General features: G+C 46.3%; 1 protein-coding gene across 1 annotated transcript; it reads left to right on the top strand.

Annotated features, from left to right (window-relative positions):
• Positions 1-3,296: 3,296 nt before the first annotated feature.
• Positions 3,297-19,506, top strand: Gimap8 (GTPase, IMAP family member 8). Its single transcript, XM_042054564.1, is given in 16 exon segments — positions 3,297-3,575; positions 7,197-7,267; positions 7,270-7,517; positions 7,519-7,599; positions 7,601-7,684; positions 7,686-7,911; positions 14,559-14,732; positions 14,735-14,920; positions 14,923-14,956; positions 14,958-15,034; positions 15,037-15,122; positions 15,124-15,194; positions 15,196-15,269; positions 17,897-18,358; positions 18,361-18,420; positions 18,423-19,506. Coding segments are annotated over 16 exon segments (2,118 nt in total). The 5' UTR covers positions 3,297-3,483; the 3' UTR covers positions 18,515-19,506.
• The last annotated feature ends 290 nt before the right edge of the window (positions 19,507-19,796 follow it).

Genomic DNA, 19,796 nt, shown 5'->3' with positions numbered 1-19,796 from the left:
GAGGGTGAACAGAGACTCCAATAGGAAGTGGTTTTTGTAATACGGTCTGGTATGTGACTCTAGTCCTTGGGAGTCTTCTCACCCATATAGGAAACTGACTAAAACTGACCAAAGTCCATCTTCAATGGACCAGTGAGTTCTATTGGGGTTGTTTATAGACGTATGGATGAGGGGATCTTACAGGAGTAGAAGTCACCCAGTGGAGAGATGCACCACCAAAGCCCACCCCAGCAATGCGTGACAGGTCAGAAAGCTGGGAGCCTGGTGCACACTGCTCAGGCTGCAGGGAGCTCAGCAGTGTTGGGGGACTGTCTTTCTGGCAGCCCAGGTGTCCCTGAGCCTCTTCTGGTTGGCTTGACTAACCAGAGCCTCTTCTAGGCAGCTCAGCTTGTCTGAGAATCATCATGAGCCTCTGTGCATTTGTGGCCTCTTTGAATCAAATTCTTTTTGGAGGGTGGAGATTCTTTATTATGTAATTGTAACCACTTAACACATACTTTACTATGACATAGGGACATATATACCGGTAGCAAGCATATCGAATTCCGGCTAATAAGATGGACTCAGCATTTGTTCCCAACCTTGGTGACTTGAGTTCAATTCCCAGGATCCTCATGGCAGGGAGAAAAGCAAATCCTGCAAGCTGCTTTCTGACGCTCCAATGTTTATGTGTGATTCCCACATACTAAGTACACTGATAATGAAAACCCAAGTCATAGATAAAGGCTAACCACTGCATCTGAAACAAAAAAAATAACATAACAAGTACATTGGTGAACAATATTGAACATTAGAAGAGAAACTCAAAGAACACACATAAATTGACTACATCAATGAGAGTAGATGCTTAGTAAGACTCAAGATAGAGAACTTGTACCTTGACAACACAGCTTAGCCTAAACTAGAGGACAGTTGAGTTAAGGCAAAGAGTTCAAAAATAAAGCTGGTTATTTACACTTTGGTCAAAGAGAGTGAGCTGGTTAGTGTGAACAAGAACAACCAGGACAGAAATCTAGAAATGGGGCTGACTTACATGATAGGGAAGAGGCTTGATGGTGTTTTTAAGGTCAGGGTCTGGAGATCATAGACCAATTCCAGGGATGAACCAGAGGGAGCAAAAGGACACAAGCTGTGTTGTGGGTTCTACCAGGAGCCAGTGCTCACCCCTGAAGGCTGGCTCTTGGAGGAAAAAAAGAGCCAGCTGTATCACATTAACGCAGTCTGTGCCTTTATTTTCCTGGGTGTCTCCAAGAAAAGAAGGCTTCCCTTCCTTCTTTGGGAAAATGCAACTGGTGTCATTCTGCAGTTAAAGCCAACTGGTTGGTCAGGCTGAACTGACCTGGGAGGGGACACTCATGAACCCAAACTGTCCAAAAACTGTGAGAGAAAGGAGAAGTTAGCATTCTGGGCAAGGAACATCTGAGTTTCTGGGAGATCCCTTGGATATGTGAGCCTGGGAAGACAAACATCAGAACCACATGCTCTACTTCCTGCCCCTTCTGAAAAGTGAGTGCCAGGCCAGGCCAGGAGGGGAAAGAAAAGGGTGTCTCCACAGTATGCCAGAAACCCTGGGTAAGTTGTCTTCACACCATAATCAAATACAAGAGACCTCCAAGAAAGGTAGCGTCTCCCCTGTCCAGATTACAGGGGGTAGCCTCCTTCCCCTTGCTTATAGCTCCCACCAAGTGTAGCCTTGACTAGTGTCTGTGAGATGCAGAAGAAAATTGGGATTTTCCACAAGGAGCAGACAGAAACTCCTTAGCGCATACCCCAATGTGCTATGGTGGCCTGGAATTGCAGCCCAGCTGCCCTTGGATCTCAATCAGAGAGCTACCCCAGCCAGGAGATTTGCCACCAACCCTTGATTGCTCCCACAATCACCACAAGCGCCAGAGTAAAGGTTGTTTTGCACTTTGCAGAGTGTAGAAAACTATGCTCCCTTGCTCCCCTCCTAGGGCTCCCCAAACACAGCGCAGTGCCCCACACCCTATCCACAGTCTTGTTGTGGCAGGTCTTGGTGCGGTTCCTTCTTCTTCTTTTTTATTTGTTTGGGTTTTGTTTGCGGACCTCACAGAGGTCCACCTGCCTTTGCCCGCCAAGTGCTGAGATTAAAAGTCTGTGCCACTGTGTGTAGTACAGAGGCCATTTGTTCTTCTGGCCGCCCAGCTAACTTAGACCTGAAATAATCCCACAGAAATTGTATTTGCATGCTGTTTGGCCAATAGGCTTAAGCATATTTCTGGCGATTCATATCCTAAACTAACCCATCTCTATTCATCTGTGTATCTCCACATGGCCAGTGGCTTACCGGGTAATGTTCCTAGTGTCTGTCTCGGCCAAAGATCCATGGCTTCTCCCTGACTCTACACTTCTTTCTCCCAGCATTCAACTAGCTTTACATGCTACTCTAAATTCTGCCTTGCTAATAGGTTCAAAGCAGTATTTCTTTATTAATCAATGGTATAGAGGGAAATCCCACATCAACGTTCCCAGGTTTCCCGTCTAATCTTTGAGCCTCTGTGTCTAACACAGTTCATTGTCATGGTAAAAATCCTTTTTGGCATGGCAGCGTCTTTCTCCCTATCCAATTTCTGTCATTTTACCCTCCCTCTTTCTCCTGTCCTGAGGAGCTAGAGGACAGTCGCAGGATCGTGCAGGTCCGTCCACACTGGCTCAGTGGTGTTGTTATACATGTCACTAGAGGGGCAGCAGACCCTCATCCTTCCTTAGAGCCAAACGAAACAACACAGAGCAAAATCAACTCTTGTGGAAATATCATTCCTGGTAAAGGCCAACTTGGCAAATGTCACTCTGCTAAAACCGTGAAGGAATTACATGAAACTTTATGTTAACTTTAAAGCATCCCCCCAAACAAACAAACAAACAAAAAACAAAAAAGATGGGCTGTGGTGGCTCACGCCTTTAATCCCAGCACTCGGGAGGCAGAGGCAGGCGGATCTCTGTGAGTTCGAGGCCAGCCTGGTCTACAAGAGCTAGTTCCAGGACAGGCTCTAGAAACTACAGAGAAACCCTGTCTCGAAAAACCAAAAAAAAAAAAAAAAAAAGAAATGCCTCTCAGACAAGGCCACAGGCCAGCCTGTTATGAGCAACCATTTAGTTGAGGCCTCCTCCTCCCAGATGACTCTAGATTTGGGTCACCCTCACAGCGGAAGTTCACCGTGACAAGACCCAAGCTAGCTCTTCTGTTACTTGAACAGCTGTGCTCCCACATCCTTCGGCCACATGGTGGCCCCCAAAGGCATCTCCAGAAAAGCTATGCCTGTGTGTTCATGCTGGCCCCACCCTAAGCTTCCGTGTTCTGAGCTTCCTCTCGGGCTTTACTGATAATACATGCGTTTTAGAAACTTCTTTCTTCCTAGAAAAAACAGGGAGATTAGGGTCTTAGTGACCTGGTGAATCTTTGACTCTCCTTGTGTGGCTCTGCCCTCTTTAGGATTTGCTCCCAATGGCCTGAGGCTAGAGATGGCCACTTCATCCCACCAAGGAGTCGCTGGAGGAAGCCAGGTGGAGCCCAGAAGCTGCAAGACATCGATAGGACAGGGGGAAGAACCAAGGTATGTTTTCGTGTGTGTGTGGTTGTGTGTGTGTCTGCGTGTGTGTGTGTGCACACACTATCAACCTTTAGGGGAGTGTTGGCCCATGGAAGGCAGCCTGCCCTTTGCCAGCTTTGATTTTAAGAGCCCAGGGACAGTTTTCTCCTGGCAGAAACCATGCCATTTCATCTGAATTCAGACGGGTGCAGAATAACTTCCTAAGAAGTAATGTGGGGCGCTTCCTGCCAGGAGGTCTGTCAAGGAGGTTCCATACACAGGGGAAGAAGAGGGACGATTGGGAGGCTTGAGAGCCTAGCAGACGGCGTCTCAGGAGTTGGACTCTCAGGAAGTCATCAGGTGCTATGGGGATTGTGGGTTTTCTGGAGAGGCATACAGCAGAGTCTGTGTTCTAGATTCTCTCTCTAACATTTCCCAGGCCTTGCACAGAAGCTCTGTAGTTTAAGTGTTGGGGAGGAAGTCCAATTTATCTAAACTGCCCTTACCTGTGAACCCTCTCTTATGTAACACACCCACTGGTTAGGACTAAATTTCTTCCCCCATTGTGGCCCTGGAGCTCTCCTGACCTCCTTTCTCTGTGGCCATTTGTCTCTTGATGTGGGATGAATCCATGTTTCATCACAGAAGCTCCTCCCAATGGCTGAGCTCATGGTACCCTCTGCTGCATCCTGGGAAGACAGAGAGAGGGACTATACACAGTCTTAACTGCCAGTATAGGGTGATGATTGTGTCCTGGGTGGAAAACATTCTGCTCTCTGTCACCAAGACCTCTGTGCCATCAGAGTGTAAGGGCTGGGGACTGGAATCAACATTTTGCTGATGCGGAGTAATGCCATCCTCACTTGACTCTACCTGTGGATTTCTGACATGAATCATGGCTACGGAGAAGTGGCACTGTCTACTTCCACCTGACCAGACCCATGTACAAACTGTGTCCCTCTGTGCCTGAGCCCCTTGGCTGATTAATTGGGTGACTGACAGGAAGAGGCTGACTGGCACCAACAGAGTGGGTCATGCTATCGGACTTGATGAACAAGGTCTCTCCCTTTGCTTTGGTCAGTTTTCGATGAGCACTCAGAATTTCTCCTGGTTTTCTTCCCTTCAGGTCCTTCCAGATACCTCTTCCAGACCAGCTTAGCCCTGATTCCCCAGCCATGCTGTTTTTAAATCCACACTACCCAGCCTCATTGTTGGCTGGAGCCCACATGTTGGTAATAGTTGCATGTCTGACTGTTTCTTTTTCTAGTGAAATGAACCAGGTGCACTGCTCAAAGTTCAGCCCACAGAGAGAATATCCTTCTGACATTGTCCCCAAGAGATGCCCCAAGACTAGGCCACCCTACTGTAGCTGTTCTCTGCTGGTTGGTGCCGGCATATTGTAGCAGAATCGTCTGTCAAAACCCAAGTCTCCCTTTGCTCTGTTCAACTGATTGCAGGGACTCCCTATGCGGTCACAGATTGTGGCCTGGAGAGAGAAGGTGGTGTAGTTGTTGTAAGGGAATTGGGATACTGCTTCATGAAACCAGTTATCCTTCTGATCACATGCATAAGATTTCCACAAGGATGGAGGGCTGGTTTTGTTCCATTCTACCTGAGGCCTGGTGGAGTGTCTTAGTGCATCCAAGATCAAGGGGTCCACCCCTGGCAGAGACCCTTCATATTGTTGTTATACTATGATGGAAGCAAGAAGGGGCGGGCGAGTGCGTAAAAGGCAGCAGGAGGGACAAAACCCACCTAAAATGAATGCATGTTTGTGTATCACATAATGCATAGCCTGCAGAGGTCACAAAAGAGGAATTAGATCTTCTAGAACCAAGTTGCAAATGGTTGTGAGGCTACCACGTGAGTGCTGGAACCGAACTCAGGTCCTCTGCAAGAGCAGCCAGTGCTCTTACACCGCGGAGCCGGCTCTCCTCGCCCTACCAAACTCACTTTATAATGATTCACTCTCCCCATAATCTGGAGCACACTTCCTCCAGGAGGGCATGGATCTGCTTGTGAGTGCAGAGTCCCTTTCCTGAAGCTTCTTTTCTTAGGGTCATCTCCCAACACTGCTGAATGGTGGATGAAGTTCCCAACTTTGGCAGATGCATTCATCATAAAACTCAATCCCTTAGACCTCAAGTTTGTGTCTGAGTCACAACCAGAGCATACTCATGTCATCTGAATCACTCCTGAGGTTTTAACATGCCATCCCAGCTTTAAGTTGAATATTTCAAGTCCACCAGTCTTCAGATAGATAAGGATGAAACTCCAGGCAGGGCTTATCCTGAGACAGATTCTCTTCCAGCTGTGAACCTGGGAAGTCAAAACAAAGGCTTTTACTGTACAGCGGTGAGGCCAGTACAAGGACAATTTTCCTATCTCAAAAGGGAGACATAGGCCAGAATGGATAACAGACCCCAAGGGAGTGTAAAACCCAAAAGGACAGACAACGTTAAACCTAAAGATTCTAGAACTGTCTTTACTCATATGGTGCCCTCTTGAAACATGCTCATAGTTTGGCCTCAACACTCCAGCAACCCCATCGAACAGCTCTCTGAGCCAAGCCTAGGCAGAAGCATCTCATGGGGGAGTGAAGGACACCTGTAGTCTTCCCAGCAGAGTTTGTACACTGCTATCTCCCATCTGTGTCTCCTGAGGTAGCCTTCCTGCACAGCTAATATTCTAAGTGAGAATTTGACCATTACTTTTTAAAATTTCTTTAAAATAATTTTTTGCATGCTTTGGTCTGAAGATGAGAGATCCCCTGAAACTGGGGCTATAGACATTGTGAGCTGCCACTTTGATTGGCAGGAATGGAACCCAGGTCTTCTGGAAAGCAGCCAGTGCTCTTAACAGATGAGCTATCTCTCCAGCCCCCTGACCAATGCTTCTTTAGCTTTGATATTTGGAGCCACTCCCAGGGAAAACTTAGGCCCCAACTGAAGGGAAACTTCATGGTCATCAGGGAGTACATTGACTCCTGAGGACCACCTATCATCACACATGGGTGTGATGAAACTGCAGGGGCCAGGTACATGCAGTAAAAAAGCACTACAAACTTCGGTGATTCTTCACAGATTGCCTTCTAACATCTTTGTTCTGGCTTTTCTTCATTTTCTAAATATGGTTGAGAAACATGTATTGCTAGTGAAGGAGAAACCCTCTAAGGAGACAAGCCATTGTGGAATTACATGAAGTAAGCAACACGTTTAGCAATGGCCACTTCTGAGATGAGCTCATGTGGATTCATGTTCGTTCCTTAACTGTTTGTATTAGACCGAGTCCTCTAGAATGAATATCAAAGTTTATAGTCAGGACCACATGGGCCAGGGATGAGGCCTTAGTTTTGTAGAAGTGCTTGCCTAGAAAGCACAGAGCCCTTGGTCCAACCCCTGCTATAGTCTAGGCGAGCTGGTGAGTGAGCGCAGGCTCTCTGCTTCTCTCAGTCACCCCGTGATTGCAAGCACGTGCTACCATTGAGCGCTGAGGGCCTTAATCTAGCAAAGCAAACCTTACAGTGGAGCTGCCTCCCAACCCAGTGGGTTTAATTCTCAGGGAACAAGGAGGACCCGCCTTCCTGTGGTCCCCTCTCCACTTGCGGTGGGTGGAGGCACTGACGGGCAGCTCTTGTCTCAACAGCACCAGCGGGGACCAGGAGGACAATTTCAAGGGGAGCCTGGGAACATCCACGCTGCGGCTCCTGCTGTTAGGAAACGGGGGCAGGCAAAAGCGGCCACAGGAAACACCATTCTGGGTAAAGCCGCGTTTGAGTCCAGGTTCAGTGACCACATGGTGACCAACCGGTGCCAGAGTGAAAGTGTGACCCTGAGAGAGAAGCGGGTCATTGTCCATCGACACCCGGATCTTTTCTCCTCACTGTCCAGTGCAGAGGTCAGGCAGCAGAACCTGCAGCAATGCTTGGAGCTCTTGGCTGATGGTCTCCACGCGCTGCTCCTGGTCCATTCCCATTGGCCACTATACAGAGGAGGACAGGGAGACCATTAAGGGCATCCGTGCTGAGTTTGGCCCTAAAGCCTACAGTCCACATGATTGTTGTCTTTACTCGGGAAGATGAGCTGGGTGAAGACTCGCTGAAGGACTACGTGGAAAGCAAGAGCCCTCTTAAGGGAGTTTCTTGGAAACGTTGGAGATCGATACTGTACTTTCAAACAACAAGGTAGACAGGAAGCAGCGGGAACGCAGGCGTCCCGGCTCCTTGATCTGACTGAACGGTTGGTGGAGGAAAACCCAGAGCCATATTCGTGCCCTTGACAATTGGAAGTCAGTGGAGTCCAGGTAGACTGGTGGGAGGAAGGTAGTCCTAAATTAGTGAACTATCTTGTGTGTTTTACAGGTTTGTTTTGTTTAGGGAGTTGTTGTTTACATGCTCTCGGGCGGCGTTACTCAACCAGTGGCTCGTGTTTGCCGGCTGGACCGGCTCTTTCACAGGGGTCGCATATTGATATTTACAATACAATCATAACAGTAGCAAAGTTACACTGATGAAGTAATGAAAATAAATTTATGGTTGGGGGTCACCACAACATGAGGAACTGTATTAAAATGTCCTCAGCTTAGGAGGGTTGAGAACCACCGCTCTGGAGTAATAGGAGCCAATCAAACTGCTTGAGTGTCAGCCTGGGCCTTTGAGACTTAACTGGAAAGTTAATGGGAGACAAAACTCTTGTCTCCCTGTGGCCCTCATGGGTACTGAACACACTGGACTCTAAAAAAAAACAGCAACAAAACCCCACCCAGTCTTGTTTTCCCCACTTCTCTTCTGGCATGTTTCAAAGACTCTGAGTCCCTTCCAGTCTCTGGCCTCTAAAGACGATGTTCTCAGAGCCTCCTTAGGCTCTCCTTCATTTCTTCACGTCTTCCCAGAAGACCCTTCACTTTTAGAGTCCTGGAGGATCATCTGTGGTCCTCAGTTTCTAAAGCTGTAGTCTTAGCTCAGTTCTGTTCTGCCAGCTCAGGCTCTGCGGGACCCTGACACTAACTCATCCTTGACTTGCTCAAACCTATCACCACCCAGCACCCTAAAATCTCTTAGAGTCCCGCCTTCCTCTCCACTCAGCCAATGGTTGTTGCTCCACATGGAGCCTTAGCTCTGAAACTATTGCTCTCAACTCTCTGATGACCAAAGATCACTGAAGGTCTAGTGACATCAGCACTTCTGCTCTTTAACCTACTGACAGTTTTCACCTCATTTCACTTATGGGGCCGCAATCCTCCACTCCATGGCACATATAATCGGCCAGCTGTTAATCACATCTCATTCTTTAACGTGGGAGGAAAATGCATTTGCAACCAGGCAGTTACAGAAATGCAGACTTCCTGTGAAGAGCTGACACCCAACGGAGTGGTTTCTGCATAGACTCCAGGTCCTCACCACATGGTGGGTGAGCAGGTGAATGTCAGTACAGAGGCTTCTGCAAGGCAAGGGTCAAACAGAAGGTGAACCTTGGCACCATCTGCTCAGAGAGAAGCCACAAAATTGATGATGAATGAGTCTAAACAGGATGGCAGTAGAGAAAGTCTTTTACTGAGCACCTACTAAATGCCAGACTCACACAATCACCAATACGTGCGTGAATGCCATGTAAGGCTGTTCTACAGATGAGGAAACAGGCTCATGACATCCTGTCTCCTACGCCGAGTGTGTGCTTTGTGTGTTAGGACAGTCTGTCTCTTCCCTGAGTGAAGCATGCGACGGGGATGCCAGCAAAGAGAAGAGGCTCAGAATGACCTCCCATGAGAAAACCTTGCTTAAAGTGCTCAGCAGCTTCTTGCTGATCTTAATATGAATCATAGTTCTGACTCAGCTTGGTCGCTTGCCCTGTGTCCTGCTTTCTATGCTGGTCTCACTGGCCTTCCCTCCCGTCTCGAGTTGTGCTCATGTCCTCTCTGCACTTCATAGCTGGCACTGCCTTTCTTCCCACCCTGCACCAGCTCTGTTCTGTGGATCCAGCCACTCAGCATCAGCTCACTTCCATCCATCTCTCGGCCTCTTGACTCTCTCATCCCTGCTTGGCTCCTCACTTCTCTGTCCTCAGAATAACCCCTTCCATCTGTCACTACCAGCTCAAGATGCTCCTGTAGATACAGTTACAATAGCTGCCTCCCTACAAAGCCCATGAGGATAGAAAACACCCATTCTGTTAACCACACTGCCAAGTCTTGTGGAAAAAAGATGTCATAAGAATTTGCTATGGAGATTAAATGAGATGCTTAAAAAGTTGTTAATAAAGAGATGTTCAGCATTTCTTAGCTGTTGTTATTGAGATGTGTGAGGGTTTAGAGGCATTATGAATATTAAGGATTTCAGGGGTGGAGAGATGGCTCAGTGATTAAGAGCATTTACTGCTCTTGCTGAGGACCTGAGTTTCAGATTCTGGCACCCACATGGGGGTCTTACAAACCATCTGTGGCTCAGTTTCAGATCTGTCGCCCTCTGTTTGCTTCCCACAGTCATTGCACACATTGGATTTGCATACAAAGATGTCGGCAAAACACTTACACATGTAAATAAAAATGATAATAAATCTTTTAAAAAATTCTAAGGAATTTTAGCAATCCAAAAGGGAAAATATATAAAGTAACCTGTACAAAGATTCTTACCACAATGTCTTTTGAAGCAGCAAAACCAGAGGATAACCCAAAGACCCACCACTGAGAGGACGGCTACATCAGTTACATATGTCACACGTGTAGGGTAGATGTACCAACCATAAGGAGCGGGTAGCTCCATCTAAATTAACTTGTGTAGATGTGAAGTTTATGATACCAAGCAAATTGCTGACCAGGAAGCCCATGAATCTCTCCTATGTGTGCGGACTCTTGTGCATATTTGTATAAGCACAGAGAAATATAGAGGGATATGTAGCATTGACAGCTGTCACTCACAGGTTGGATATGGAAGATTATTAATTTTTATATCATGCATAGCATATTTATATTGAAACAATGAGAAAGAGAGATAGAGAGATAAAAAGAAAGAGAGAGGGAGAGGGAGAGAATCAATGCCATTAAAGATGTTGCCTGAGAACAGGTAAGGAAGCAGAGGCAGACTCTTCTGATGGGTCTGAACATTGAGAGAGAAGATTAGAATGGAGCCCAGGAGGTTTCCAGCCCACCTGCAGACTGAAAGGCATTGTTTTCATGTTAATTATGTGTTTGATTTTTCACACCTGGTGAGGCGTTCTCAATTTAAACTTCCCATCAGAGGCTCTGTCACCACCCCAGGTCACTACCCCAGGGAGCAGCAAGGGAATGGGTGCTGGGGAATGCCTCCAACTCTGGGAACCTGGCTCAACAGCATCAGCGAGACTGAAACATGGGCAGGTGCACAGAGGAACCCGAGACCGTGACCTTACTGTGACCTCTTCCCTCCTCAGGCAGCTGTTCTGTCTCCAGTTGTCTGTCTGCCTGTTATTGCGCAGAAGACTGTATTCTTAGCTGTGTGTATCTCATTTTCCCCTTTATCTTCTAGGCTTGTGTGAAATAAAGCTACATGTGAAGGAGGGGACAATCTGCGTGGTAAGTTGATCACCCAGCTTTTAGACTGATGTCTACATTCTTTTTAATGCATATTGCCCAGCTAAAGCAAGGTGGAAACTAGTGAATCAGAAACGAAAGGTCCATGGAGAGCCCAGTTTCTGTGGGTGTCCACAGCTGCTCCCAGAGGACTCCTGCCATTCGTGACTCAGGGCAGCAGAAGGCAAGGTGGGGCACTGCGATGGCCCTGCCTCCTCTGTTCTGTGTATGGAGCCAGCCTTGCTTTCCACAGCTTTCCCCTAACTCTGTCTCTTCTTCCTGGTCTCAAGTCTCTTATTCCTGATGGGGACTAGGACACTCCTCAGGGATGGTACCAGCTCACAGCATCTTTGTACAGGCCTTCCACAGCTGTGTGTCTTATGCAGCAACACAGGCCGGTACACAATATTAAGCAGAATGCCTGCAGTGAAGGAGACACAAGGCTTCTGAAGCCATAGATGCATTTTTTAGCTTCTTTCTGGGTCAGCCCTGTTGGAAAAACCGAAAATCTCAAAGTGAAGCTCACAGACTGGGAAGTACCACAAAATAACCAAAATGTCATTTATGAAATTAGTAATAATAACAATAATTGAAACTGACATTGTGGACTAGGAAATAGCATACATGTACTTCAAGCCTCAAGTCTGTAAACTTATATGTACAGCCTATGTACAGTTTACAGCATCTCGGCAGGCACACTAGTGGCCATGGAAGGCACTCTTTTTCATGAGATCATCAATATGAAGGTGTCTTTTCAGCCTTGGGGATTAAAAATTCAAGCCAATGCCATTTAGGAAACCCTAGGACATCATGTGAACAATGGCTGATCTAACACAGAGGACACCTCAACCCACGGGGCTAGAGAGAACTTGCAGTGGCACATGGCTTGCATTAGGTGGTTCCAAGGAAGTCGGGTCTCTTTGGACTGGGTGCTAGTAAGCACTGGGGGTAATTCTACAACTAGAAACTCTAGTAATTATTTTGTCCTCAGGATGACAAGGTTAGAGAGAGGCCACTGCTGTCCTTGTAGTCACTAGAGGGATATTTTGGAGCTGTTGACATGCTGCATGTGGCCATGGTCTGGGAGTGCTGGCATCTACCATGGGACTGATGGCGGCTGAGAAAGAAGACACCATCTCTAGGTTTGCTGTCTTCTTCCCAGCACCTGCGTCTATCCACTGCACTGTGTGGGCTCTCTGGATTGAGGGAGCCCTCATTTGAAAAGAAATAACAAATGGAATAATACGATACTTTTTCCCTTAGTGCTTTTTTTTTGGGGGGGGGGGTGTTACAAGACAGTGGTTTCTGCAAGGGCTTTTTCATAAACCCATTGTTTTGGCTAATCCTCCTTCCACCTGCTCATCTCTCCAAAATGCACACCCCTTCCTCCTCAAACTTCTCTACTCTCATCTTCTTTCCTTCTGCCTATGTTCTACCGCCCCTGCCTCTGCAAGGAACCAACCTTCATACCCCCTTCCCAGTTGCTACTTCTACAGAAACTCCACATCAAACCAGCAGAACTACGACAGTTCAAGCTTGGATCCACATGTGAAAGAGAAGACAAGACGTTTGTCTGTGTGGCCCTGGTTATACACTCAGTATAATTACTCACAGTTTCCCCCCAGTTTCATCTATTTACCTGTGAACCTTCATTTCTCTTTGTGGCTGAATAATACGCATTGTATATATGTATGAACATATGTGTGTCTATGTTCCTGGTCCATTCGCTGGCTGATGAATAGCTAAGTTTCTCCCATTTCTTAGCAATTGGAATGGAGCAGCAATAAATCACAGATGAGCAGAGATCTCTGCAGTATTGTATAGAGTTTGCTGGGTGTATGGCAGGTGTCGAATGGATGGGCCAGAGGGCAGTTTTATTTCCATTTCTTTGAGAACCTCCAGACTGAATTTCAAGACGTCTGTACACTTTTGCCCCCAAACAGTATGCAAGGGTCCGTTCCCTTCCCCCACATCCACACCAGCACGTGCGCTCATCTGTGTTCTTGACGCCATGTTGACTAAGGTTACAACACTCTTGGGTAAAGGGAAATGTGTGACACTTGGCTTGTGTGGCTGTGGGAGCCGTTTGGGGGAGCACTTGAGAAGCAGCCATATTTGTATGGAAACCTAGTAAGCAGCTGTGGTGGTGAGGGAGGGTGAGGAGCTCTTGTCCTATGTGCAGGGTGTGAGGGAGGGGGAAGTGTGGGGAGCAGGACTCAAAGCTGGACTCAAGTTTTCCTCGACCATGAACCCTCTGTAGCTGCTCCATGCCTGTCAAGTTACTGGAGACTTCCCGGGGTGTTATTCCTCTCTCACCCCTTTCAACAGACTGGGCATCCTAGCCTGCGTGTTCTGAGAGTCAGAGGAGAACAGTTTCACCAAAAGGACATAGCAAGGACACATTGTTCTGTTTTCTAGTTCCATCCAGTCCTAATTTTAATTCTTCTTTATAGCCAAATAAGACTGATGTGTGTGTGTGTGTTGTGTGTGGTGTGTGTACAAATATATACATATCACATCTGTGGGTGAGTGTTCTCATTTGTATATGTGTACATGAGTGTGTGCAGGTAAGTGTGAACATGCTTGTGTATTGTGTAAATATGCAGGCCTGAGGACAACCTCCGTGTATCACCTTAGGCACCATGCATTTTTTAATCGAGACAAAGATCTAGTCATGGCCTGGAGCTCACCCTGTAGACAAGACTACTGGCCAGAGTGCTCTAGGATCTACCTGTCTCTGCCCCCAAGTGCTGGGATTCCAAGTGTGCACCATCACGCTTGGATTTTAATTTTTTCATGGGTTTAGGACGTTGAACTAGACTCCCCATTCTTACAAGGCAAGTTGCTTAGCAACTGACTTGCTTCCTAGCCCCCATACCACATTTTCTTCATTTAACTGTTGTTGGTTTCTAGCTTATTATTATATTGCAAATAATGCGACCAATAGACACAGATGGTTTAAGCATTTTTGCAGGTTAATTAGAAAGTTAATTATAAAAATAATATCCTCTCTTCTGTGAAGAACATTAGTTCTTACAGCTTCCTCTCGTAGACAACCATTTTGCAGACTTCCATAAACACAGATGAATTTGTCCCGTTTTGAACTTCAGATAATGGAGCCATACACAATGTCAGTTTTGTGTCTGGATTCTTGCACTTAGCATGCTTTTGAGTTTCATGCATGTTAAAAAACAAACCAACAACTTGAGTATTTGTCATGTGAGTGTAAGGCTAGGGACAATTTAATAACCAGGTTGTCCACAGCCCGTGCCTTAGCCCATGACATCATGCTTTCATACTTGCTTTTGATGAATGACGGACGCGGAAGTTCAATTTAGCAAAGCCATTTTCCCGGAAAATCTGGGGCTTTTCATAGTCCTTCTGGTTCATTCCTCCTTCCCATGGTTTCTGTCTGGTGGCTGGGTTTTGCCCAAGGTGAGAGGCCTGCTCAGGCAGAGGGATGAGGCTTTGTAGAGCAGTTCACAACTGTATTCAACAGCAGAAGGAGACACTGGGTCTATTTTTTATTTTTATTTTTATTTTTTTGTCTCACAGGTACAAAGAGAAAGAGTCTCAGCTCACAGGACCTGCTGAGGCTTGTGGAGATGCCAGAACTGAGGGTCCTCCTCATGGGGAAGCATGTGTTGGGAAAAGTGCGGCAGGAAACATCATTCTGGGGGAAGTGGCCCTTTAGACTCAGTATTCAGTGAGCAGCAAGGTCACCAAGGACTTTGTCTCCCATAGCAGGATCTGGAACAGGAAGAAATTCCTGATCATTGATTCTCCAGAGATCGCATCGTGGAAGCCGGATGCAGCTGATATCAAGAACTCACCTTTCCAGGTCCCCATGCCTTCCTGCTGGTGACCACTGAGCTCTTTGATGAAGACTGACAACAAGATGTTCAACCCCGTCAAACATATTTTTGGAGAAAAATTCACCAAGTCACAATTATTCTCTTTACGAGGAAAGAAGATTTAGAGGATCAGGCTCTAGATGAATTTGATAAGTAAAATAGTGATCTGCGGGACCATCAGCTTGAAATTTGGAGAAAGATACACCGCTTTCAACTACCGGGCAACTGTGGAGGAGGAGCAGGCCAGGTGGACAACTCCTGAGCCAAGTCGAGAGCATGGTGCAGCGCAATGGCAACAAGCCTTGCATCTTCAGAGAGAAAGGTACGGCTGAGCATAGCAAATGGGTTTGGGTCCAGTGCTTGGGTATAAGGCATGGTCTAGAGCTATTACTTTTGAAGGATGTGCAGAGGAGTGAGAAAAGGTCTAGGCTGGAGGTGTAGCTCAGTACAGTGCTTACCCAGCTTGCACTAGGGGTTGATCCCCCAGCAGTCAGTCAGCGGGTGTGATGGTGTATGCCTGTAGTCCCAACACTTGGGAAGTAGAGTCAAGAGCACCAGGAGTTCCAGTTCATTTGATTGAATCGTGAGTTCAAAGTCAACGTGGGTTATAAATAAGACCCCTGTCTCAGAACCAACTAGCAGGTACATACTTTGGTGTCTTCTTCAAATTATCCTAAAGTTACAAGTTTTTTTAATGTACTCTCATGGCTTGTCTTTAATTCTGTCCTTTTTTTTTTTTCAAGACAGGGTTTCTCTGTGGTTTTGGAGCCTATCCTGGACTAGTTCTTGTAGACCAGGCTGGTCTCGAACTCACAGAGATCTGCTCCTGCCTCTGCCTCCCGAGTGCTGGGATTAAAGGCGTGTGCCACCACCGCCCGGCTAATTCCTTCCTGACCCCTATCCCACCTCCCCAGCATGGAGACCTCTCCCGATCTCCTTGCTGTCTTCCGTGGCCAGGACTCAGCACTCAGCACTCAAGCTCAGTGACGACAGTTTCAGGTCACTGTTTTGCTTTTCTGTTTTCTTAACCCAGATCCTCTCTGGGTTATTTATTCTTCCCTACTTTGGAGATGGGGAAACTGTAGAAAGTGCTAGTAGGGCTTGGAAGATGACTCACTTGACTAACAAGCATGAAAACCTGAGTTTGATCCCAGAACCCATGTCAAAAAGGCCAGGTGTGGCGGCAAATGCTGCGCTCCTGATACGGATCCCTGAGACTTGCTGCCCAGCCGTCCTTACCTACTTATCAAGCTTCAGGCTAGTGAGACTCTGTCTCTAAAACCAAGGTAGGCTGCGGCTGAGCAATGACAGCTGTGGTTGTCCTCTGACCTCTTCCATGAATACCACTCATGCATATATACCTGCACATATATTGGCATCTAAACAACATTATATGAACACCCTTTATGGCATGTACTAGGGAAGTAAAATTAGCAGAAAGAGCAAGAGAGTTGGAGCTAAGACATGACAAGGGACAGAGAGCCTGAATGCTTGTAGCAGATGGAGAGCCATGTGGCACTAGAGTGAAGGTGATTCCAGCTGTTACCTGTTGAGAAGGAACTGCCCATCTTGTCCGCCACTCCCTGTCTATGGACCATCTGAGGTCTTTCCCATTTCTACTCCTCTCTTCTCTTCTGATCCAGGAGATTAGTGCCCCAAATGGCTGTCTCTCTTTATGGCCCATTATACATCCCACCCGGAGGAGCTACCTAAAGAAGTCTAGGAAAACAGGAAGGTCAGGAGAGAGCATTGGAGAAACTCAATTTGAAACAGGTTTTAGAGAATAGGAAGGTTTAGATGGTTGGGGGACAAAGGGAGACACCACAGAGAGTACACGCTGGAAACTTCAAGAAAAGAATATGACCGGCTGAGCATGCCTCTTAGGAGAAGATGAGAATGGCCTTCACAGAAACAGGGCTTCAAACAGCAGGAAGGTTGGATTAGACAGACTTGACAACTGAGCCAATATACGACATGAGTGCTGAAGCACGTGTGTGAGTGTGTGCTTGCATGTGTGCATGTGCACGTATGCATGCCTATGCTGGTTCAGAGCAATGATCTATTTTAACCCTTTAAGCATAGCTATGAGACTGGCTTCAGCAGGAGTAGCTCACCAGCTGTCCTGGAAGGAAGACCAAGATGGCCTTTCCTCCCTCTTTGGTTTGAGGTAGACATTAGTGACTTGACAAGGAGCTCATGATGGAGGACCACTGAGAAGAAACACAGTTCAAAGTGCAAAGGCACCAGGAAACACCCAGAAGGGTAAATATATCTAGATCTCTGCACCTACAAATACTATTTATAGGGAACCTTCTCTTCCATCGCTGACACCACAAACACAGTGTTCCTGGGCAAGTTATTTTTAACCAGGGAAGTTTCTTTGACTCATCATTGAAAGACACAGTGAGGTTCATCCTGCTTTTAGTGAATTTTAGTATGAGACAACCAACACAACTGGTAATCCACTGATAGAATGTGATGCTTTTTTTCCTGAAAATCTAATTGTATGGACTAGATTTTCTAATACTTCAAAGACATTTTGCTATGATTATGAGGAGCTTGCTCTAGGGGGACTTACTCACAGTAGGAACAGAAGGTAAGAATGAAATGTGTGGACTAGACCCAGCAAAGGTAAGAAGCAAAGATAAGGTCACTGTTTCTTATAGGTACCCAGGGATTAAGATGAGGTCCTAGAGAAGGGAGCAGAGTAGATCCAGAGGCAGGAGGTATGCTATCTTCATAGATGAACAGTGGACAGAGCATTGTCCCAAGTCCCTCTGTTGAGTTCATAGACCGCGTGAGCTGGGCACACCAGTCTCACGTGTGGGTAGCCGCTGGGGGGTGCCTAGTGAGCTTAATGAATGAAATTGGTGCTGTGAAATAACTTGGAAAGATGAGTTCTGTGTTATTACACAGTCCTGAGTCCTTCCCAAATTTCCTCTGCAACAGAACTCTTAAACATCATCCTCTTAGGAAGGAGTGGTACTGGGAAGAGTGCAACTGGGAACACTATTTTGGGGGAGACCTGCCTTCCTGTCTCAACTTGGAGCTCAGCCCATCACAGTAGTAGCCAGAGCGACAGGACAACCGTGGACTGGCAGGATATTGTGGTGGTGGACACTCCATCATTCAGCCAGCTGCCTGATCTTCAAAAGGATCCTTCCAGGTTAAAGAAGGAGGTCAATCACTGTTTATCTCTCTGTGAAGAAGGAATGAAGGTTTTTGTCCTGGTACTCCAGCTGGGGCGGTTCACCCAGGAAGATGAGGCAGCGGTGGAACACCTGGAGGCCATTTTTAAAGAAAAAAATATGATAGATATGAAAGATATGATTGTGTTGTTTACACGGAAGGAAGATCTCGGGGATGGAAACATTCATGACTATACTAGTAACACAAAGAACAAAGCCCTTAAAGAATACTTAAGAAGTGTAAGGGGCGAGTTTGTGCTTTTAATAACAAAGAAACCGGTCAAGACCGGAGACCCAGGTGAAAGATCTGCTGGCAATAGCCAATAGTCTCAGAGATGACCATTCTGATTCATGGGGCGCATGTTGGCCATCAAATTAAAACAAAAATTACTAGTGTATTTAAATAATGAGCTCAAGTGAGCAATCAAAAGGTCGGGACATAGGGATTGCCATCAGACAGAGGCGGGTGGGATAAGGGATGGCGGGACTGGTGGGATGGTTCCCCTCAAGAAAGTCCATGACTTTAAAGACTGAAGGATAAATGCATCTCATGTTGGATAAAGGTGTTTGGATGAATAAATTGTCAAGTTAGGCCAAGCAGTAGGGAATTGGAGGACAAAGAGAACAAGGTAGAGAATATTGGAAATGTTTTGAATATCAAGATAATATTAAGGGTCAAAACCATGTTGCCAGGTTAAAACAGAGTCAGACTGACACCATGACCAAGGCTCAGGTCAATGTTGAAGCCCCAATAAGATGGTACCTCAAGAACCAGGGGATCCAGACAGATACACACAACACACACACACACCACACACACACCACGCACGCACGCACGCACGCACGCACGCACACACACACACACACACACACATACAAACACAGAGAGACAAGGCCAGCATTCTTGGGCATGGTGGAAAGTGGATATGAACATCAACATTACAACTTCATTCTGTCTTTGTGCCCAGCTTCACTAGTGTGAAATTTATTTCCTGGTGTTTTGTGCATGGTTGAGAAGATCTACTGGAAGTGCCTGAGTTGGACCATATGTGAGATGAACAATATGAAACCATCTCCAAAGTGTATTAAGGATCAGGCATTTAAAATATCTGCCACTTTCTTATGTACCTTGAGGATAAGATAAATAACATATGTGTTTAGTTAGCTTCAAGATTAACCTATTGGTAGGATAATGAAGTCTCAGAATTGATATGTTTTTGTTATTATACTTTACTTAGCCAAAAGGCCAAGAAGTGATTCTGCTATAATTGAATGCCACATCCGTCTTAACACAGTAATTTGTAGAAAGTGCTTGTATAAGTATATTGAATTGGGTGAGATAATAAAGATGAATTGGAATTGTGGACTTCACACTTTCCTTCTGATGACATTTTTTTTTCTGGTTGGGGAAAGAGCCTAATTTCTTTTTTTTTTAAACTGCCTTAACCTTTGTGGGGAGAGGATAACTAGATTAGGAGATGGTGAGGGCTTTGCTAGGCTGGCCTGTCACTGCCTAGTGGAAGCCAAGCCAGTGGCAACCAAAGGATGGTGGCCAAACCCAGGGATAATCTGTGGATTGTGCTTTTCTATCCATGAAATAAAGTAGACAGAAGATGGCAGGAGAAATGGGACCTGATTATGTTTTTCTTGGACTGTGGATT

This window comes from Arvicola amphibius, chromosome 2, assembly GCF_903992535.2.
Source record: "Arvicola amphibius chromosome 2, mArvAmp1.2, whole genome shotgun sequence".
Classification (NCBI taxonomy): Eukaryota; Metazoa; Chordata; class Mammalia; order Rodentia; family Cricetidae; genus Arvicola; species Arvicola amphibius.
This window is presented reverse-complemented; position numbering and strand designations above follow the sequence as displayed.